Below are 23,583 nucleotides of genomic sequence, written 5' to 3' on the forward strand. Positions count from 1 at the left end.
GGGTCCAATGAAGTTCAAGGCTTTACCTGTTTTATCTCTTCACCCATCCACAAAATCCTCTGGCTTCTATGAGGCTGAACTAGGGTAATTAATCCAGTTCCCCTAAACCTGGGATCCTTATGTATCACCCTCCCAAAACAGGAAAGCTTACAAACTTGGGTCAGCTAATGACAGTTTCCCCATCCCAACTGAATTATTGGAGTCCCTGTGAAATGTACCTGGAGTCCTGGAACTCTTCATATAAGCAGTGACAATTCCTTCAAGATTCCAGGCACATTTATCAAGGAGCTCAGTGTTTATCCCAGTTCCGGGTTCCGGGGTTAAGTTACTTGAAAACTTAGCTCACAAGCTGAAAGGGATGACTTTTCCCCTTGGACTGAGTGAAAAGCTGCTACTGCTGTCCCACAGCTCTCTCCTGCTATCCCACTGTCCACCAGAAACAGTCCCTTAGCTTTCATCCCTGCTCCCCAGAGAAGGGAGCTGGTTTAATGAAGCTTCTCCAGCAGAGACTGTTTGCTCTCTCTTTTCTTCAGCAATGATATAGCAAAGTACCCAATCATGTTAAGAACCCCCCACTGGATCAGTTGTCTGTACTGCTAGAAGCTCTGAGGATTCCTTGACTTGGGTGGGAGGGAGGCTTAGTGGGAAATTAGAGCGCCTGGTAGCACTCTCCAGACCTTAGTCTTTGGAAGCTTTGGTCCAGTCTAACTGGTTCTGAGGAATCCATCAAAAGTCTCTCAAGAAAAAAAATAAAAAATGAGCTTCCTCAGGAGTGCTGCATGCTGCAGGTTCAGAACCAGAAATTCTTCTGCTTCCTGGGTCTGTTTATCTTTTAGGTATGAAGCTATGTAGATTTTTCTTTTACTGCTCCATTATTTTACTAGAGATTGAAGTGAGACTTGTTGTGAAGGTGAAACTGCATGTTTCTCCAATCCTCCAGTTCCTTCCCAATTCTCTGAGGCCAGATCTACACTAGAAACTTTTGCTGGAATAGCAATATCAAGTGTGTGTACACAACACTTATACCAGCAGAAGCCCTAGTTGGGATGCAGTAATACTGGCATAAAAGTCTTTTTGCTGATATAGCTTATTTCTCTTGTGCAACAGGTATAAGTTATACTGGCAAAAGCACGTTTGTCATTATAAGCTGCTTCTATGCTAAGAGGATTTGGTGGTAAAGCTACACCAGCCAACCTTTTCTAGAGTAAACTTTATTATCAGAAAAAAGCATCCGTCATTTGATAGTCAACTTCCCATAATGGTCTGGAGGTCAAGTCCTCCAGCCCTTCTGATTTTCTTACAGTGTGTTACTGTTTTTCAGGCATTCCCAAATCTGTTCTGAATCAATAGCTGCTTTTAAGTGTTTTCATAATTGTCCAACTTTCTTTTTTTATTATTAAAAAATATTTTTAAAAGGGAAGTGTCTGATGTGCTTGAGACATCAATTTCATCCATTAATGAATCTACTTTCTAATATGCCTCTGTCAAGATGTCCTGAATGGCTCAAGAGTGTGAGTACCAATCTCAGGGCCGACTGTTAAGAACCGTGGCACAAACCCCAAATTGGTTGAGAGTTCTATACTTAAATATCACCAACCAATTATCAAGTGTAAACTCCTCAGGGGCCTTAACAGCCTTAACAACACTTGCATCTGAAGAAGTGAGGTTCTTACCCACGAAAGCTTATGCTCCCAATACTTCTGTTAGTCTTAAAGGTGCCACAGGACCCTCTGTTGCTTTTTACAGATTCAGACTAACACGGCTACCCCTCTGAGCCTTAACATGGAGTCACAGACTGTCCCCCTGAGTACTCCAGTCTGTCTTGCCATCCCAGTGAGTCTGCCTCTGTGATAGATGGTCCCTTACACCACAAATCACAGCAATATCCAGATTACTTCCAGTCCCAGAGGACCAGTCACTTACCCCAGGTCAATTTCACCTTAGATCTCTCGCCAAAGACAATGGTTGTTGCCAATCCTATAATAAACTATGTACAGATTTAGTAATAGGAAAAGGAAATGAGAGCTATTTACAAAATTAAAGCAGGTAAACATACATACACAAATGAGTTACAATCTTAAATTTCAACATGTAGTAGAAGCTTCTATAATAAGCAAGCTCTATATGTCCTTTAGGGCTAACCCAGGCTAAGCAGCTGGGGATCCCTCACTTATATCTAGAAACCTGGCCCTGAGAGTCCAAACAGCATAGAGATCCAGTTCCTTCTTGTTAGGGATTTTTTTCCCCTTCCCCCTTCTGCTTTGAGCTGCACACTCAGCTGATGGGAGGAATCCACTTGCAAGACTCATCTTCATGGGCAGGGGAGAGTAAACAACAAAGTCTTTTGTCCTCTTCCACTCTATTCCGTCTGTGTTGAAGGGTTTGCTGTGTTGTGTAGGACATAACACCTTATTTCTGAGACCAGCACTTCACACTCTCCTGTCTTGATGATTTACACAGTTATAGAGGCTTATAATGTGAATGCTCAAATATTTCCTTACCCCATGGGATACGGATGTTTTAAGTGAGATTAATGCTTGCAGCAACTTGCAAACATTCAATAAAGTCTAAACACATTCTTATAATTCTAATACCTATTTGAACAACACTAACACAGGTGAGCCCAACTGATTCCAGCTATGTGTTTGTCAGTGATCAACTGAGGCCTGGGGACCTTCAGTGTCCCAGCCTCACATGGTAAATTTGTGAAAGTCCTTATTTCCCTTAACTCTACTATGTAGCTGTGATTTTTATGCCCTTTTTCTCCTCCCATCTTTTACCCTAAATGTCTTAATTGGCTGTGCTCCTGTTTGTCTTCCCTCTTCTGTTTCCCATGCGGCTTTTCTAAACTGCCTTGAACAGTCTCTTTTATGAAGGTGGACTGGCCATTTCTTCCTCCCTTGTTTGCTTGCTTTGGCAGAGGAATTGTTCTCTGTGCCTTGATATGGTGTCTCTTAGGATTCCCAGCATTGCCTTGTGCACAGGTAGATTTTCACCCTTCCACCCTTTGTCCCTTACTCACTAAATTTCATAATTCCCCCTAGCTTGCCTTCTTGAAATGTCATACTCTTAAACTGCTGTGTTCTGTACAGTGCTGCCTTCAAATAGTGTGTGGTTGCTGGTGTGAAGCTGTCCTGTCAAAGGTTCTCTTACCACTTCCTACTGCTGTATCCAGTTTTAGTTTAAATTAAAACCGTCCCCGCTTTGAATCCAGGCGCTTGCTCTCACTTCTGCTGAAGTGAAGATTGTGTGATGGGAACAATCCCTTCCTATGGCATTCAGTGCTCTGTGAATCCCAACTCCTCTCCTCCCCCTTCACCATTGCTGCTCTTCAGTATCGGTCTTCTCCTTGTTTTCTTACATGCACTTGGCACAAGATTCCTAGCTTGGCAGAGAGAAGTGCTGAAGGAACTTGAGTGCCTTTCATTCCCTTTCGCAGCATTCCTGGTTCTTAATGTGTGACTCTAGTGGCCTTTAGCTTTTTTCCTAGGCAGTGTTCAGAGAGGCACGGAAGCTGTTTTCTAAAGACACAGTAGTTTCTCATTGTACCCTGACCTGGGGCATCTCCTGCACTCCAGAGCAGTCCACATCTCCCCATCTTACCTTGTCATTTCCATGTAATATTGGCACTGGAACTGGAACAGCAGATGATCCTCAGGATTTTCTGGGGCAGTGTGGGAAGGATGGAAAAGGGGAAGAGGCTGGGGGAGCAAAGGGTTAATGTAAATTGTTGGCCAATCAATAAACAGCCTTCACTGCTGCTCCCATGACCCAGGAGACAAGCACCCTGCTGGGATTTCCGTCCCCTCCACCAGCAATGACAGGTTCTTATAAACCAGGGGTTCTCAAACTGGGGGTTGGGACCCCTCAGGGGGTTGCGAGGCTATTATGGGGGGGGGGGAGGGGAATGGGGCACGTGCTGTCAGCCTCCACCCCAAGCCCTGCTTTGCCTCCAGCATTTATAATGGTGTTAAATACATTAAAAAGTGTTTTTAATTGATAAAGGGGGGGTTGCACTCAGAGGCTTGCTATGTGAAGGGGTCACCAGTACAAAAGTTTGAGAACCCCTGTTATAAACACTCCCTGCACTTCCAAGGGATCTTCCTTCTCTGATCCCGATAAATGAGTACTGGTTGAAAACAGGAATGTGGTGACTCAGGGTGCACCCTGGGGGAAATACAGTTTTCCTGTATTTCAGAAATACAGGAAAACTGCGGCAAGAGGCTGGTTTTATTCTACGTCTCTTATTGTATGCACTAGTCAGTCCACACAAGCAGGCAGGATTCTCAGATGTCTGTTGGCACTAAGGGCTTGTCTACATGGGGTAAAAAGCTCAATAGAGCTACGCCACACTAGCTCCCCATATGGACACCCCGATTCCACACTAGGCGCCTTTGTGCAGATGAGGTTAATCCACTTTGGAAGTGTGGAAATCGAGTGCCCATAGGGGAAGTTAATGTGAAATAGCTACTGCGGTTTAAATTTCCACTCTAGCTATTTAGCCCTAACTTCCCCATGTAGACAGACCCTTAAGAATTCAACTTCATTTGTCCAGCCGCGAGGTGTTTGCCCCAGGTTGCTAGGGGAAAAGATTGGCTTTAGCCTGGCTGAGAGGCACAGACGCACTGCACCTTCTCCAGCTGTGGAGTGAGTGCCAAGGTAGCCCTTCCTAGTGTGGATGGGAGGTTCCGGGCATGAGAGTTACTGACATTGGTCTGATGAGAGGGGGAGAAGAGGGGGCAATTGTACCTGGGCCTCGAGCTCAGGGGAGCCCCCAAAACATCTGTAACTGGACTGAAATGGGAGGGGATTGGGCCCCAGTGAACACTACATACCAGGCCCCAAATTTCTCTCAGTGGGCCCAGAGGCGTAGCGAGCGCCCTCCGTACCCTCCGACCGGAGGGGGCCCCGCAAGGAAGGGGGCCCCTAAAAGTGGCAAAATAAATACTGCATTCCAGTTTCTGCATTGTAAGGGGCCCCGCCCGGACATATGTTCGGAGGGGGCCACCGTTCGGAGGGGGCCACGTTCTTTGTTGCTACGGCCCTGAGTGGGCCTGTGACCCCTTCCCAATGTGAGGCAGAGGTAACTGGCAGGTTAAAAAGTGGAATGTTCCCTCACATGGCAGGGGTAATGACTAGAGTTTGAGTTGTGATAGAAGCCAGGTTCTCATTGTGGTAGGCACTGCACAAATGTATGATAGACTGTCCCTGCCCCAAACTGCTTATAATCTGTGTAATACTATAGACAGCAAGCAAAGGCAGGCAGGCAGGCAGGGGAGCACCAGGAAGCGAGGAGACGACACTGGTCAGCCTGCAAAGCAGCAGTCCCAGCACACCACCTGCTTAACCATTGTCGAGTGTTTTGAAGACATCATGCCGAAGGAGAGTTCAAAGGAGGACAAGGGGGTGGCTTTGCAGATATTTTTGGAGTGCTTCTCCCATGCATGGCAGAGAGCATGAAGCTGCCTGTTGAAAATTTATAATCATGGGTAATCAAGACTGCGAAGAGAAGGTGGAGGGGTTGACGTCTTGATACAGAAAGAAATATGATGGGTAGGGTGAGGATAGGCCATGAGGGGCCTTCAAAGTGAAAGCAAGTTTTTGGGTGCAGTGGGGAAGGGGAAGCTAGTGGAGGGATAAGAAGAGAGGGGTGACGTGGTGAAAGCCAGTAAAACCCTCTTTGCAGCAGCACTAATGCTGAATTCTGCAGCCCCCAGATCCAGGTGTGGCTGCTGGTTTCTACCCAGATCTGTTTATGGTGCCTGTATCGCATTTGGAGATAAGAGCATGTTAATATTTTATTGCCCCTTGCTTGATCTGAGACACCAGTCGGGCAACAAGGCAATCAAAACTAGCTTTCCTGGTGGGGATATATTTATATGAGTCATCAAAGCAGGGCCACCGCTTAGCAGAGAAGGCTGGGCTCTGGCCCTCCTGGTCCCACTCTTTCCAGTGTGGGGGTGGCTGAAGGGCTCTCGGGAATGGAAGTGATCCCTGTCCTTGGAAGGAAGTACAGTGAGAGTGCTGCTGCAGGGGTAGCACCTGGTGCTGGTTGCTAAAGCCTGGGGGGAGGGGTCGCTCCTGCCCTGGCCACTAACTCTGGTGCCCTCAGTGCCTTGTTCTTTCTGTTTCACCGAGTCCATTGCACTCACTGTCCTGCTTGCCTTGGCCTTTCTTCAGAGTGATTCATCCTTGGTGTGTAGTGCAGCATGGCCAGCCCTGCCAAGAAGGCTCTGAGGGCTGATGATAGACAACTTGCCCATAAAGATACAGGGCATGCTGGCAACAGCCCAGCACAGACAGCTGCGAGGGCATGGAGACAAAACAGGCCTCTGGTCCCGAGAGAGTGTGCCCTGAATGCATAGCTGAGCTGAGTTAGCAGAGGGAGAGGGGGAAGATGGTCTACTCTTTGGGCGGCATATTAAAAGAACCCATCAATCAGGCACAATCCACTAGCGTGAAATTCACATTAACATTGAGAAAACAAAGGCAGCTTGGAGAACAGGGAACTTCAGACAGTGCCACGTTTTCAACATTATTGTACTGAATGAGCTTCCAGCCACCCGTCAGGGTGCAGCTTCTCCATCCCCAGCACCTCACACTCATTCACATGCCTGATTATTGACTGGCTTTGGTTCAGACAGGAAATGATTCTGCTCACAAATCCTTTCGGCTTGAAACATGCACAGCAGTGATGCAAATCGTGATTCCTCAATGGTCTTGAAAAATACTCATTTGTAGCTATATCCGCAGGCGTTCTTTAGGGCTGTAGAGTGTGGGCCCCTGGCTGTCAAATACCACAGTGCATACACCATGTCGCTGAGCTGGGCTGCACTGGGAGAACCCCAAGTGACCTGCTTACTTGATTTAACCTAATTGATATGTTTCCCTATCATATATTGCAATTGCGTGTAGTGAAGATTGTGACTGGGTTTACATGATCTGACCAATTTTTCCCCCCTTTTCCTGTCCTTAATCCTAGTTTAAAAGTAAACCAGCTCTTTCCAGCTCACGTTTCGTAGGTCGTCTGAAGCCAGCAGAGATTGTTGCAACTTTCCAGGTGTGTTAAAGTTGGATGAAGGCCTGATGATGCATTTTGAAAATCCTTATGCTAATTTTCTTTTGTTGCTTCATAGCTCAAACACAGCTTGGCTTGGCCACTTCAGAGTTGGTTCCAGAGTGGCTGGGACATAGCACGCAGGACTGCTGGAGAAGGGGGTGCTTACTTTTGAAGTTCGTTACAGGATCTTGATGAAAGGATTGATCACGTGTGAGGGACTTTTTGTGCTCTGTTGGCATGCCACCTGAGTCTTGGATTCTGGGGCTGCTGTGAAAGCTTTCCCCATGCCTGCCAGAGCCAGGCCCTGTTAGTTACTATTTGTATTACAGCAGTACCAACTGAGCTCAGGGACCCATTGTTCTGGGCACTGTACAAACACCCAGTGAGAGACAGCGCCTGCCCTGCGGAGCTTACAGTATACATAGACAAGACAGACAAATGATGAGAGGAGAAATAGAGGCATGGAAAGCAAAGGTCACACAGCAGCTCAGCGGCAGAACCAGGGTTGGAATGTAGATCTAGCGCCCTTCCCACTGCTGACTCAACTTAAAAGTGCCACTAGGCCTATGGGCTGTCCACAGTAAGTTACCAGAGTAAATCACAATAGTACCTGGGCACTGTCTACGTTAGGGCTCTGCTCCAGCGTAGTTATGTTGATGCAAATTTCCCTGCTGCGATCAGGCCCCTAGATCTCTGGTTTCAGAGTCTTGTAAATTGCAACATTGGTTCCGGTGCACTTTACAATTGCTGCTAACTCTGGAGTTCTACTTGGAGCCCTAAGTGCTCATGGATCAATCCTAACACACTGTTTTGGAAATGAAAAAGGAAATTCCAAGGCAGCGATTCTAAGCTCCTATTGGTAATTTAAGAGAACGTTAGATTTACAAAAGCCATACGTTGTGCTAAGAAACCCTACTTTAAGGTTACACATACTTCTTGTCTATTACATTATCCTAAACAACCTTAATGTTGCCCCCGTAGCCCTGCAAATTGTGTGCCCAACACTCAGACATCCTTACATCTGTTATTTTGATTATATCAGCCACATATTCTGTTCTTCCCTCAGCCTGTCCTGTGAATTGGGAGTGCTCTCAGCCCTTAATTGTAGCTGCTGGGGTGTTGAATCTTTTAACAAAAGAGCTTTACTTCTGTTTGTTTGGACATTTGCATTAATTTGGAGTGGCTAAAATAAACCCCAGAATTTTTAATAGCCTGAATAAAGTATGCCCTCTTCTCAATCGGGTCTCCCTGAATATCGATGATATCATAAACCTACTGGTTCTCCTGTCATCCGTAGAATCTTTGAGCAGGGGCAGGACAACACTGGATAGACAAAACCTGAATTTCTAGGGCAGGGGAAAAAAATTATTTCAAGCCACCATTGTACATCATATGCAAAGAAGCAAGCATTTACAATTGAATGGCTTAAGTAAATGTAAATGGCACCTGGTCTACACTACAGTTAGGCCAACACATGGCAGCCTATGTCAACCTAACTATGGAAGTGTCACCACTAAAATTTCACTCTCACCGACGTAACTGCCACGCTACGCTGACTTCATAACTCCACCTCCATGAGTGGCGTAGAGTCAAGGTTGACGTAGTTAGGTCACTGACACTGTGTTGCTTACATTGACTGTTACTGGCTTTCGGAAGCCGTCCCACAATGCCCCCCACTGACCATACGGTTGGTACAAGCGCTCCTGATGAGCACATGCACGGCCAACACAAGAAGCGTAGTGTGGATGTGCAAAAGCGATTTAATTACTGTGGTGGCTGTATGCCGACGTAACTTAAGTCAAGATAATTTTGTAGTGTAGACATGTCCTGAGTGATGATCTCACCACCTTTCCTCGACTCAAATGAAGGTGTCTTTTTGTGTGAGGAACAGTCTTTAGAAAGGACTTGCTGCATAGTAGGTGGCCAGTGTTTTGCAGAGCCCTCTGGGCTATTGCCACCTGCTGCAGTGAGTTTTCTCCTTGTCCTGTGCTCCTTCTGCTGGACCAGGACCCAAGTTCTCTCTCCTGCCCCAGTGGCAGGTTACCGCTGATACATGGGTTGGCCAACAGATTGGTCCCACCAAACTATTTGCTCATCTGTCTCAGAGCCTTTTGGGACTTTTGATTCCTTGTGCCCTCTGTGGAAGAGATTTCAGGCTCATTGTTTTGCTCCAGAGGAAGCTGTGCCCAGAGAGGTGAAGGCTCTTCGCCTTGCAATGAGCTGCAGCCTCCCCTAACTAACATCTCCATTATCACTGGAGACAGGTCCCTGGGGTTGCTGCTGCAACAAACCTGGATGGGAGAAAGCATGAGTCATGCTATTATCAGGAGTATTAGCGCTTCAGGTAAACATGATTTCCCTGGTGCAAGGTTAATGGTGGAGGCGGTGACGTCTGAGCAATGAACCTGCTGCCCCCCTTGCCCTTGCTAATCTAAATTGCTTTATGTTGGGACGGCATGCAGGGAACTTTTAAAACTGCACCCAATGCCCCCAAGTTCATTAAAGGAATCTTGGCAAGTGAAGAGGCATTCACTGTGCATCAGATAAGGAGCAGCTGGAGGATGTTCATACTGATACTGGGCCCAGCTATGTGTGATTACTCGTTGCAGTGCACTGGTCGTGCCAGCCATGACTACAGAATTCTGCAGGGCTCTGCGATGTAGTGCTTGGCAGTGCCACCCCAGACCTCAGCAAGATGGGGCAGCACCATGGCAAAACCAGCTGCCCACTAAATGATGGATGGTCCCTGCAGACTTTGCCAGTGCTCCAGTCTGACTGGACTGTCCCTTATCACCTTTGTCCATTGTCGCACATGTTTGTTTCATCGCTGCATCTTCAGGCCTGGCATCCTATGCTGTTGCCATGGTGTGCTTTCCTCTAGCTTATTGCATTTGTGCAGGGCTTTTTAATTATATAGCATCTAACGATGTATCCAAGGGCTCGTAGCATGTGCAGACCATATTGAGGCTGCCATGTTTAATTAGTTTATTTCTCATTTTTGATTGATGTCTCTAATAAAATGCAGCAGGGCCAGCATAAGCATGTCAGCAAAATCCTTCATCTCTGACCTCCTGGAGTGGGTGGCAGAGTTCAGCTGAATGTGCCCTGGAAATACGCAACTCTGTAAGGCACCCTTGTCTCCTGAGCCCAAAGGCAGTGGGGTGAGAGCATCCCGTAACTCATCCAGACAGGTTGGGAAACTGACCATGGTGGTGCAGAATGTGCCATGTTATTCTCCAGCAGGTTAGAGGATTTACGAGAAACCAGTTTGCTCAGCGAGAGGGTTCCTGCGCTGGGATTGCTGAACCAGCCTACTGCAGCATAGCATCATGGTCTGAGCACAGGAATTCCTATATTTAGACTAGCTGTACCACTGCTAGCTCTGCTTTTTTGGGCAAGCTACCCGGCGCACTGTCAGTTTACCTATCTGTAAAATGAGACCAATAAAACCCACTGTGACGGGTTGGATCACAGAAACCCCCTGGGAGCTGCCACCTGATGTGCCAAGACTACTTCTTGCCCCTGCTTTCCCTACCAGCCTGGGATCCCACCACCCTGTCTTGCTGAGCCAGATACGCCCGTCTGCTCCAACACAGACCCAGGGTCTGAATTACTTGCCCCAAAGCTGCAGACTTGACTGAAAGCAGCTCACAGAAGTGTTCCTGCCTTTAACACTCAGATGCCCAACTCCCAATGTGGTCTAAACCCAAATAAATCCTTTTTACCCTGCATAAAGCTTATACAGGGTAAACTCATAAATTGTTCGCCCTCCATAACACTGATAGAGAGATATGCACAGCTGTTTGCCGCCCAAGTATTAATACATAATTAATGTATTAATTAATAATCTGGATTAATTAATAAGTAAAAAGTGATTTTATTAAATACAGAAAGTAGAATTTAAGTGGTTCCAAGTAGTAACAGACAGAACAAAGTGAATTACCAAGCAAAATAAAATAAAACATGCAAAGCTAAACCTAATACAGTAATAAACTGAATACAGATAAGATCTCACCCTCAGAGATGTTTCAATAAGTTTATTTTCTCAGACTGGACGCCTTCCTAGTCTGGGCATAGTCCTTTCCCCGGTATAGCCCTTGTTCCAGCTCAGGTGGTAGCTAGGAGATTTCTCATGATGGCTCTCCCTGCTTTGTTCTGTTCCACCCATTTATATATCTTTTGCATAAGGCAGGAATCCTTTGTCTCTCTCTGGATTTCCACCCCCCCCCCCCTCACTGGAAAAGCACTAGGTTAAAGATGGATTCCAGTTCAGGTGACATAATCACATGTCACTGTAAGACCCCAAGTCTTCATTCCTCACAGGAGGATTCCAAACCACTATTAATGGCCCACACTTTGCATAATTACAATAGGCCCTCAGAGTTATATTTCATATTTCTAGTTTCAGATACAAGAGTGGTACATTTATATAAATAGGATGACCACACTCTGTAGACAATAAGCTTTGTAATGATACCATACAAGAGACCTTTTGCATGAAGCATATTCCAGTTACATTATATTCACCATTAGCATATTTTTATAAAATCATATAGACTGCAACGTCACACCCACCTTACAGGCATTGGGGAGGATGAACTGGTGTCTGCGAGAGCTACAGAAATGCCAGAAATTACTAGCAAAGGCGGGGCTTTTAAATGTTTGGAAAGATCCTCGTTAGCCACAGTGTTTTAAAGTGACAGGCAGAGGCCATTGTGCTGCCGCCTGGCCTGGCCTGGTTTTCCCAGACTGGGCAGTGCCCTTGGCCCTCTCCGATCTTTTTCTTTCTTTAAGTGTCTAAAGGATTAAACATTCCAGCTTCTGGGTCTCTCACTCCCTAGAGAGCTTATTTAATATTCCTTCCATGGGGTAAGTCTATGGCTGGCCCTGCACAGGGACGTGCTCTGTTTATACGCGAAACAGGTACAGCCTGGGCAGTGCAAGCTGCCCCCGGCCCAGACCCACAGGGGACTGCAGAGAGGGGGGTTCTCTCCCCATGGCCTCTCCCTTCCTGTTCCCAAGTACCAAGGGAGTGAATTGTGATTACAGTGCTTGTGTGATTACACCTGCCTGCTAATATGGCAATGACTGTGTTACTGCTGCCCCAGGGTGGATTTTCCCCCTTGTCCTGAAGGTGAAAGGTGCTATCTCAGTACCAGTCCTCCGAGCCAGATGGTCCCACACACAATCAGCTTGAAAGATACCCCTTTGCTCACCTATGGCACATTCCTGTGGAGGGTCTCAAAGCACTTGGCAAATATCAGTGCATTTAGGCCTGGCAGTTCCCCCTCTGAGGTAAGTGGCTGTTATCCCCATTTTACAGAAAGGGAAACTGAGGCATAGAGCGATGGTGTGAGTGGCTAAGGCCCCATGGCAAATCACTGGCAGCACTGGGTATAGAGCCCAGACTCCAGTTCCCTGGCCTGGCTGCTAGCCCAGAGGCTTTCCCACCTGTGGTCTGCAGAGACCTTCCTGGTCATGTGGTGCCGGCTCTCCTTATTCTGGCAGAGGATAGACGGGGTGATGGACTGAAGAGCAACAGGAGATGGTGGCACTAATTTTTAAGAACACCAAAACCTGATCACTAGCGAGAGAGAGAGAGAGAGAAACACCCCGGTTCTCGCTGTCCGTGTACACAGCTTCTGCAGGGATGTTATGCCCGTGCACGTGGCGGGGAGACGGCTCATGATTGCTGTGTATTGCCACAGCCCCTACAGATCTCAGCCAAGATCAGGGCCCCTTGTGGTGTGTTGGGAGGTGGTAAGGATGGTCCTTACCCCCAGACACTGATTTTTCCGTAAGGGAGTGGTCCTCACCAAGGGTGAAAGTGGATTGAAACCGGAATGGGATCTCTCACTGCGCCAGCCAAAGAGATGGGGAGTTGTGCAGGAGTGGTGTTTACCCAAGCCAGAGAGAGGAGGGGGAGCTGCACTTCCCTGCTCCATCGTCCTTTGACCCCGGTCCATGTTGTGAAAACATTTGGGTTCCCTCACACTGGGAAACCGTCTCTGATCATGATGGGGTGGAGGCTGCCACAGGGTGCAAACCTGCACCTTCTGCTTTTCCACTCACCTCCTGGACTCATCTTCGGTTGCTAGAAGTGACTGATGTATGGGAGGAGCAGACAGAGCAAAGCTGTGAGTGACAGAGCAGTGCAGAGACAGTGCAGCCAGATAGATGACAGGCCCCGGACTAGAGAAGACAGGCACCGGCCCTCAGCATGGAGAGGGAGACCAGAACCTCTGAGCCTCTTGGAGCGGGGCCTGACGAGGTAATTGCTATCCCAGGTCTGGGGAGCACTGGAGTGTTTGCCCTGGGAAAGAAGGGTGCCCCTGGCTTTGGGCTGTTATTTAGCGAGGGATAATGTGATGTTCTGATGCACAGGATTGCTCAGGGGGATGGAGTCAGTGGCCCATCTGATCTGCCAATGCCAGTCACATCAGGGATGCTCTGCACCTGTGCGATCCCTTCTCACTGGGGGAGCTTTCCTGCAGACCCCGAGCAGGGATCATTTCACACGTGGGCCTGGAAAGCCTTGTTGTGTATCCTGGCTAGTGTTGCTGTGTATGGGGATGCGGGGAGGGCCGTACTACTTGAGTGACTGCTTGGGGCCCTGCATGCCTGTGGACGCATCCCCTCTCCCCCTCAGCTCGCTGTTGGAGCCTGTGGCCAGAGCAAGAGGCAATGTGCGTTCCGATTTGGGCAACATGGGGCCCTGGGCTGGCACAGCAGAAGGCTGCACATGCTTTTTGCCCTGAAGAGTAGCCAAGGCAGAGAGAGAGGAAGGGTTGAAGCATGGAGGGTGCCGGGGAAGAAGGCTCAGTGTCCGAGGGGAAACCAGGCAGTGTCTTCCAACCTCAGCATCTGAAAGGGGGAATTTGCTGCCAGTGAGCACTGAAATGGTCATTGCTAGCACAGGTCTTTCGGGATGCCCAGATCAGCCACCCCCTGGGGCTGGTGTGGGAGCGTTTGTGAAGTCCCTGTGTATTTCCATTGTAATGTGAAAACCTTCACACACACAGGACAGCAAGGCTATCACCCCCGCCACTGGGGCTATACTCCTAAATCCCTAGTCAGGGCTGGCTCTAGGCACCAGCAAACCAAGCACGTGCTTGGGGCAGCACATTTTCAAGGGCAGCATTCTGGCCATTTTTTTTTTTTGTGCTTCTGGCGGCAAAAGCCTAGAGCCGGCCCTGGCAGCAGCAGCACGTCGTGCGCGGGGGGCGCCCGGGGGGCGCCCTGGGGCCGCTGCAGTTTGCGCCGCAGGGGAGCAGCGCCCGCACCTTGTGGCTGGGCCGGGCAGGCTTCGAGCGGGGCACACTCAGGCTGGGGGAGCGGGGCACACTCAGGCTGGGGCGCTGCAGCCGGGGCTGGGCGAAGCAGCCCAAGCCGCCCAGGGACTGTGGCAGGGTGGCCAGAAGCAGCAGCTGCAGCGGGGCCATAGAGGGCGGGGCACTGTCGTGCGGGGCCTGCGTCCCACTCTCCGGGGCTCTGCTGCCTCTGGGGCTACCCTGTCCCAGCTTCTTAGCCCTCTGCCGGGGTCGTCCCCCGGCTCTGCCCTCCCGGGTCCCGGCCGGTCCTGGAGGTGGGAGCCCTGGATGGAGGGACCCTGGGCTGAGGCGCGGCCTGGGAGCCCCGCTGCTTACCCCGACCCTGCCAGTGCCGGACCGGCTGGAGGTGAGGGGGGAGCGGGCAGAGTCATCACTGGTGGGGGGGAGCCAGGGCTGGGGCAGCAGGGGGTGCGGGTGTGGGGGTGGAGGAGAGAGCCCAGGACTGGGGTGGCAGGAGGTGCGGGTGGGAGGGGGGAAGAGAGAGCCCAGGGCTGGGGTGGGGGACAGCCAAAAATTTTTTTGCTTGGGGCGGCAAAAAACCTAGAGCCGGCCCTGTCCCTAGTCCCCCTCTTGCCCCCCATCACACACACACACACTCAGCGCTGTGTGCAGCTGCCGTCCTCCACTGCTAAAGAACATGGGAAGGAGCTTTCACTGGAAGCCCTCAGGGCCCATCAGTCATCCAGCAAGGGTTGCTGCTAGGCAAGGAATGCCCTCTGCCCTCCGCATCCCAGCGCCTTGAGCTGGGGAATTCCAGGCTGCTCTTAGACTAGCTTTGCCTGTGGGGCTCTGAATTAACAGCAGTGAGTGACGCATGGGGCGTCACACCGAGCTGTTTGCCCCCCGCACACGCCGGGAGGGTCTCTAGTAGGCTCATGTGAGGAGGAGCCCACCAAAGTCCTTAATAACAATACTGTGTGTCTGTTGAGAGACCCTTCCAGTCGAGGGTCTCCAGGCATTTACCATGGGAGGTGTTAGCCCTGTTTTACATGGAGGAATGGAGTCTTGCCCAAGGTCACTAGGCTTAAGCTCAGGCATTCCTGGCTCCCCGGGCCCTGCTCCATCCACTGGACCATGCTGCCTTTCTGCTCCCTGCGAATCTCTGGCAGGACTGGTGCTGTGCTCCCAGAGGTGACAGGGTTGTGCTAATATATCTGCTCCCCACACTGAGTTCCTGTCGCCTGTTTATCTCAGGGCCCATTTCTGCTCCCCGAAGGTCAGTGGGTATTTTCCCACTGAGTTGAGTGAGACCAGAATCGGGCCCTTCCTGAGCAGCAGCCTGTCTTCTTTTAAATGTTTGTTTACTCGGACCATCTGCAAGGGGCCGTGGCGTTCCCATGCCCGAGGGTCACGGCTCTTCAAAGCCAAGCACAGAAACAAGCACAGGATTGCACGGGGGGTTGGGTTTGGGGCTCCCAATCCCCTTTGAAATATGCCTCCCAGCCTCTGCCCTCTGGTTGGGCAGCAAGTGGGCAGCTGTAATGGGCACAAGGTGGCCTGGCCCAGCGTGGGTGGGGTTCCCTGGGGGTGAGGGCAGAGCCCCTTTGGCGCAGAAGGAAAGCTAATTCAGCTTCAGCATGACTGTAACACAGATTTATTGCAACGCCTCATCATTCTTGACCCACGGGGCCATTCAGCAAATGTGCTGCTCCCGGAGAGCCGCTGCCTCTCCCCCGTCCCCTCCCCAAACCACTCCTAAGTACAGTAAGTGCTTCATGGCCAGTCCCAGCAAGCTCATCCCTGACCGGCCGCCCTGTCAAAAGCTCTCCCACCCACTGTGTGACTGCACCCTTCCCGTCTTCCCTGTCCTTCACCTGCAGGCGGGCGCCGTTGGCAAACATGCCCCTTGTTCTGTGTCCAGTGCACATGAGCATGTAGGCCAGTGACCACTTGCGAGAGCCAGGTGCTGGGGCCGAGTTCCACAAGTCCATCTGTTGCTGTGCCGACTGAGCACTCACTGGTCTCTTGGGGACGGCCATCTGGGATGCTGCTCTTCCTCTTGGTGCAGAGGGGGGTTCCCAACGGAGAGCGCTCCCCTGGGCTTGTGTTTTGCTGCCTGCCACTTGAGGGGGCTATGGCAGAAGGCCAGAACCAGCCTAGTCCATGCGAGCTGCTGAGTGCTTTGAGGGAGCATCGGTCAGTCAGTGGAAATTGGGATTCAAGGACAAGTGTATGAGAGAGACGAGCTCAAGTGATTGGCTCAGCCTCTCCTCTTACCTCCCCCAGTCCAGTCCTTCTGAGTGGCCCCCAAGGCAGGTGAGGTACCATCCAGAGTTTAGATACCGACTGCCTTGCTGCTGGGGAGTTGGCCATGCCTTGGGGCTCCTACACGTACCCCGTCAGGTTGTAGGCATTGAACTCACTCTTAGGTTTTTGAGTATGGCTGATGGACGGCCGGGGGGTCGCCAGGGCTTTGGATTGGTAGGCGCTCTGGTAGGCTGTCTCAGACTCCCGGGGCGGGCAGGACGCGGAGAGTATGCAGCCGCCAAGGAGGGTGAGCAGGGCTGAGACGATGCCCAGGTACATCGCCTCCCCCATCTCATACTTGGCACTGTCTGGGATGAGCGGGTTGTAGAAATCCCGCAGCACCACGTGGGTGTTCCACACCATGGGGATGAAGCACAGCACGCCCCCCAGGATGAAGATCACCCCCCCTGTCACTGCTACCTTGTCCTTGGCAGGGGAGCCCTGGGCGAAGATGGTGCACTTCATCCCCATCACGGAGACAATACAGGCCAGCGAGGAGATGGCGCAGGAGGTCACCATCAAAGCCTGAGAAGCCTGGATGTCGGAGGGCAGGGACAACAGGGAGTTGTAGATATCGCACTGGGTGATGCCGGTGCTGTAGATGGCACACTCCATCCAAAGGCCCTTGGTGAAGCCCACCGCCGTCACGATGCTGGCGCCGATGTAGGAGCTGTTCTTCCAGTTGGGTAGGAGTGTGGTGATCACGGTGCCCAGCAACCCAAGCCCCCCCAGGATGAAGCCCACAAGCTGTAGCCCGACCGAGACCATCTTCAGTTGCTCTCCTCACCTGGCTGTGGCTGACTGCTCCTGCCTTTCCTTGCCAGCTGCCTGGCTCCTCACCACTAGCCCCTTTCCTGTCTTTCTATTGTCCCAGCTCTTAGAGAGCAGCTCTGCGGTCTGGGCTCATCTCCTCCCCGGTCCTTGTATGCTAGGTCTGTGGGGCTATCTATGTGGGGGCGGGAGAGAGGGGAGGAGAAACTCCCTGTAAGGAAAAAAAATCCATAGCAGATTAAATATTGACTAGAGACTCCTGAGAGATGCCAAGTGCCCTTTCACCTTCGCTATCATTCCAAACAACCTTTTGAGAGAAAAAGCCCCCCAAATAATAAATTCTGCCAAGGGAGTCTAAATGTGCCTTGGTGGCAGGGGCCTGGCGAAACACCCACCCGCAGGAATGTGAGATGAATCAGAGCTTTGCTTCACATCTCCATGTTCCCTTCCAGCCCAGCTGCTGGATCAGTGGCTCGTGGCATGTGCCATTGCATTGCCTGAGCTGGGGCACCCTGCGATTAGACGCTCTCTCTCTCCCACAGCCTGGCAGGGGAATCGCTCATGGCTGCCCACAGATCCTGACTTCTCCGGCCCCCGGTGTTTGAGAACACCACCTCCCCGGAGTCATCTCCGCCAGCCATCGCTAATGTCATGCACGTAGGGAAGGAGTGCGCTGTAAGTGCCAGGCCAGCGCCCAGCTCCCTGCCAGGCCAGGCCAGTTTGAGCAGTAGTGCAAAGGCAGCCTGAGGGGTAGTGCTGTCAGGATGCAAAGCCCTTCAAAATGGAGACCCTCTGTCCCTGCTCCGAGGTTCCGCTCATCTGGGATGACTCCACCTTGGTCCCTAGGTTCAGCAGTGACTGGGCCAGGGAGGAGGCTTTGTGTTTCCCTCCTGGAGAAGATCCCCTAGGCTCCCTCGCTGACTGCCTGATGGGAACAGTGCTAGTGAGAAGGCACAACTCCAGTACGCTGTCCCTGTGAGCCCTGCTGTGGCGTCTCAGGTGACAGCAGAGACCTGACCCTGAAGGAGCTCACCCTTCGGAGGTGAGGGGACAGCTCAGGTCTCCATGTCCATCTCATCCTGGGCTCTCTCAGACTGCTCCCCACCCTAAGCTACAAACCTGTCTCCTCTGGGGCGTGCAGCTACTCGGCCCCTGCCTGGCATTCGCTGGCCAATTCAGCACTTCTTAATGCTGTAGGAGCAGAATTAATTTCTGCTGGGGTTCCTGCTGCTCCTGGTGTATACAGCACAGCAACACATAGGCCTCTGAGCGCTGAGATGGAGGGAGGAAAGGTCCCTCAGCCCCCATGCTTTCTACTCTCCAGTTATGTTCTCTGCGGTGCAGGGCTCGTTCTCCTGCATTTTCTCCTGTTCCATGTGGTGTTTTCAGGTCCTGCCACCCCAGATGGCTTCGGCTGAGCACTGAGGGGAACCTTGCCCCCTGTCGCACTAGCTTAGAGTCCGGTAGCTAACACAATCCAGTTGGGACGCTCCCAGGGAAATGCCAGAGAGCAGCGGGACAGCCCTTGGGAGTGGATCTGATCACCCTGCTTGTCCCACTTTGGGAAAATCTTTATTTCGAATTCAGCCCCTTTCCCTCTTAAAACATCTTCTGAATAAGCCCATCCCTTTGAAATCAATTGGCTCCCCAGTGGGTTTGGGGCTACATTTGGGGGTCACTGCAGTTCTGAGCTTGAGCCATAGCGTGCGCCAGCGCCTCGTGGCTGAACCCCCCAGAACCTCAGACTGCGGGGGAGGAGAGCAGGCTGTGTTTAGGATCGCTTCCTAATCTTTCCTTGGAGGCAGGGCCGGCTCCAGGCACCAGCCCACCAAGCATGTGCTTGGGGTGGCACCTGGAGGGGGGCGGCGCGGCGCTCTGGCCCGAGAGCGGAGCCCCGGCCGGGCTCGCCGCCCTCCCCCCGGCGCTCCGGCCGCCAGCGGAGCCGCGGCGGGCTCGCCACCCTCCCCACGGTGCTCCGGCTGGTTGGGGAGAGCGGGCCCGCGGCCGGGCTCGGCGCCCTCCCCTGCCACGCTCCCCGGGGAGGGGCGGGGCGGCGGAAGGCTTTTTTGCCTGGGGCGGCAAAAAAGCCAGAGCCGGCCCTGCTTGGAGGGGAAGCTGAGACATGTGAGAGAGGACAGGGGCCTGAAAAGGAATGACATCATCTGTGAATTAACTGCTGCAATGACATGCTTTGCTTTTTGTCTTCGGTTTCGTGACCAAGCAGGGCCCCAGGCCTCCAGCAGGGGGTGCTCTATTGCCTAGTGACACCTGCAGCTCTAACCTGGATTGTCACATTAGTGGGGAGAACTTAAACTTGCTGATTGTGTGGGCCAGGTGCACTCCTTTCTCAGGCTGGGCTTTCCGGGTGCCAGGCAAACCCTGTCTGCTAACAGCCTGGGCCAGAGAGACACCTCAGTTAAGTGACTAAGACCTGGGATGTGAAGTCAGAAGAGCTGGTTTCTCTTCCTGCCTCTGCTAGTGAGTTGTTGTTGACCGTGTGCAAGTCACTTAGGCCAGATGTGGGCAGCTGGAATTAGTGGGTGAGTTGAGACGCCTAGGGCCTGATTTCCCAGGGTACTTAATGCCCACGTCTCTCCTGGCTACCAATGGTGTCTCCAGCTGGCACCTAAAAAATGGAGATGCCTGAGTTGGTGGAAATGATATTTTGAAAATGTTGGTAGCCACCTGTCTATGCCTTGATATTCCCATCCCCAACCCAGGGGTCTCCCTGCTCAGGAAAGTGCTTCGTAATCTGCAGAGGAAAAGCACCACCTAAGTGCAAAGTGTTTATAACAATGTCAGCCTAGGAGAGGTTCTGTAACTGTCCCAGGGCATTAGGGTGAGCCACGGCTGCTGATTTCAGGTGGAGAGAGGGATCCTTTTGTTAGCAGCCCCTCATCTGGCACAAGGAGGAAACAAACTGAACATTAGTGCGGGCGCCCGCTGCTTGGCAATAACAATAGCCCAGGCTGGCATTGTGAATGGTCCCTAAGGACTGCTCTTGTTCTGTACTCACGCTGCTGTTCGGTGCTCTGCTGGGGTATTTCTCCAGCTGCAGCCCCTCTCTTGGGCCCTCCATTGTGTCTGGCTTCTGCCAGGCCCCTCCCAGCATGGCATGACAACATGGACACGTAGCCCGCTGCATTGTGCATATGCTTCTGGAGTTTTGCAGCAAATCAATGTCTTTCCCCGTCTGTTCCAAAAATCCCCACGGGTGCATTCAGAAATGGGGGCTGGCACCCCTAAAAGACACAACCATTGCAGGCCAGCTGCCTCTTTCCCTGGGAAAGTCAGCAGCAGGCTTCGACAGTAAGGTTGCCAATTTTGTTTGGATATATTCCTGGAGGTTTCATCACGTGACATAATCTTTAATTAAAGATTAATCTTTATTTCCTGGAGACTCTGGGATGATCCTGGAGGGTTGGCAACCCTATTTGAAAGCAATAACCCAAGAGAGAATAGAACGAACCAAAAGAGCCTCTGGCCTGTCCCCTTTCCCTCAGAACTGCCTCTTGATCATTTTGTTCCAAGTTTTCCCAACATGTCTTTGTTTCCCTCCCTGTCACCAGTGCTCCCACCCTCCAGCCCAGCAGTTTGATGATATCCCAGCTGTCTACCTTTGGTATTTCTATTGAGCACATCACTCTAGTATCTTGGCACTGCCCCTGTTGGTCCCAAGGCATTTCACTGGTGCCAACCGTCTGGGTCGGATCCCAGCTCTGATGTGATCTCTGGAGATGACTGCAGCGTGGACTCCAAAAGTGGAGTAGACGTGTTTGTTCAAAGGTCTGGTTTAAGCCCTGCCAAGTGACATAGGCAGAGCTGCATCCCCTGTCCCTGAAATGCAGCCAGGAAAAGAATCATAGAATTGTAGGACTGGAAGGGACCTCAAGAAGTCATTTAGTTCAGTCCCCTGCACTCACGGCAGGACTAAGTATTAACAGGGCCGGCGCTTCCATTTTCGCCTAGGGCACCAGGATTTGGGGGGGCGGCATTTTGCCGCCCTCGGTGGCAATTCGGCGGCGGGTCCTTCACTCACTCCGGGACCCACCGCCGAAGTGCCCCAAAGACCAGGAGCGCGGAAGGACCCCGCCGCCGCAGAATTGCCGACAACGACCAGGAGCGTGGAAGGACCCCCGCCTAGGGCACCAAAAACCCTGGCGCCGCTCCTGAGTATTAAAGAGGAGTGTTGAAAGCCGGCAGCAGCCTGTACGTATGGCTCAGCGACGCTCCTCGAATGCATTGGGACTGGGTCAGGCCAGGCCAGGAAGTGAAGAAAGGAACGAGGGGAAATCTCATATAGATAAACTGGCACCCAGAGAAAAATGCACAGGGGCTTTGAAATGCTTACCAGAAATACAGGACCTGGAGGGAACGACGGAGTAGCCCAGTGGAGATTGCACAGGGGGCATGAGTATCCAAGTGCAGGAGAACCATGTCTCCTCAGGACAGGGCGAGCAGAGAGCAGGCCGGGGCCCAGGGGATAAAGGATTTCTAGTGGTTAACTGCAGCTTTGCAAAATCCATCTGCAAATCTTAGCCTGGGGTCAGAGGCTTATTCCAGATCAGAACTAAACCCTTGAGAGGATGCAAAGCATTGAGGAGCTGGGGATACCTTTTTGTTTGTCCCCTCCCCGCCTCCCCGATTAATTAAAAATGTAAATATTTGGCAAAGGGGTTTGGGGTTTATTGCCCATGTGATTTCGTGGGGGGTGGGGTGGGGCAGGGAGGACAGAGCAAGAAGATGGTTTGGGGCAAACAACTGCAAAGCTGAAAAGTGCAATTCCCTGCAGAGTTTGGGGTGCTGATTTGGTGCAGCCTCCAATCTGTGCCAAAGTCGGAAACTGACTAGGCATGGCGTGACGCAGCTGGTGAGAGCTGCCCTTGGTGGTGGTGGAGAGAGGGTGGGACTCTTACTGGTAAATATAGGATTGCCCCTAAACCTACAGAGCTGATTTTAGATAGCAGCATCCCATAAGCATCCCTTTGAATTGTCTCAGCCAGTGCATGGGGAAGCATCTTGAAACTGAAGGTGAATTAGACATAGTGGTGGCAAAATGTAAGAGTTCTTGAGTCAGTGCAAGTGTTGTTCTGCTACTGCTCTCGTACCTCCATCCCCACATATGCATCATTGTGCCCCCATTAGATCCTCTGGTGGCATAGCCGTCAGCACACGGGTTTTCCTTGGAGAGCTGCCATCAAGGCACTGGCCAGCCGCAGCCCCACTTAGCTTATGAGCTCAGATTATCAAGATCAAAGGTCACAGGGATACTGCTGCAGGCCTGGTACTTCTGTCACCAGTGTAATGGCAGATCTGCTGTAGATAGGCCAGGGCTCTGCAAACTCTCAGCCCCATGGGGTGTGAGAAATCCAGACCCATCAGGCATGCGGAAAGGGGGTGTATGACCCTGTGACCTTTGTCTGACTCTGGGCCACAAACTCCGAAGTGTGCTGGGTCCAAAGGTCTGGAGAAGTGACAGCTAAGCAGAGTGTGCCAACACCTTCCCCGGCCAAGCTGTCGCCTGTGAAAAGGGCAAGAGAGACCATTTGGGAGGCTGAGGTGTGAAGTCTCCCATTTAGGCAACACTTTCCAGACTCCTGTCCACTCCGCTGATCCTATCTTTGCTGGTGCTAGTCATGAGATGGGTGAACGCTGCTACGGGGTCCTGGCAAGTGTGATCAAAGAATTGCTGCACTGACAAAGCAGCCGGTACGGCCATACATCAGCCCTGTCTAACCTCAGGCTTGGGGCTTTCCCAGGGCCTCAAACCTGCATCCAACTCGCAGGCTCTTTCGTGCAGCAGCTGTGAAAGTGACACTGTGTAACAAGGAGGAGGGATCGAGAGAGAGCCCTGTTAGGAAGGCTGCAAAGGAGAGCGTTGGTGAGCTCTTGAGACCTGCTGTTGGTGGGAGTTGCTGAAAGTCGGGAGCTGGCGTTTTAAAAGAATTCCTGTCAGTGTTTTTGCTTTGTCAAGAGAAGCTGTAGGGCCAGGGGAGTGGTCACCATCCCTAGGAAGCCAGGCGGTACATGGCGGGGATGCTCGAAGCAATTGGGCTGGATCCCATGACAGGGCAGGTTGCTATGGTGTGCAGTTGTCAGGCCCCCCTCACGTGACAACAAGTTGATTTAACGAATAGTTTATAGGGTGCTTTAGAGCCCAGGTAAGGGGACAAT

General features: G+C 51.5%; 1 protein-coding gene across 1 annotated transcript; it reads right to left on the reverse strand.

The window, feature by feature from the left end:
• Positions 1-16,716: 16,716 nt before the first annotated feature.
• Positions 16,717-17,406, reverse strand: CLDN2 (claudin 2). Its single transcript, XM_065411325.1, has one exon. It carries the CDS (start codon positions 17,404-17,406, stop codon positions 16,717-16,719), a length of 690 nt encoding a protein of 229 aa, XP_065267397.1.
• Positions 17,407-23,583: the final 6,177 nt, after the last annotated feature.

Source organism: Emys orbicularis, chromosome 9 (assembly GCF_028017835.1).
Source record: "Emys orbicularis isolate rEmyOrb1 chromosome 9, rEmyOrb1.hap1, whole genome shotgun sequence".
Classification (NCBI taxonomy): Eukaryota; Metazoa; Chordata; order Testudines; family Emydidae; genus Emys; species Emys orbicularis.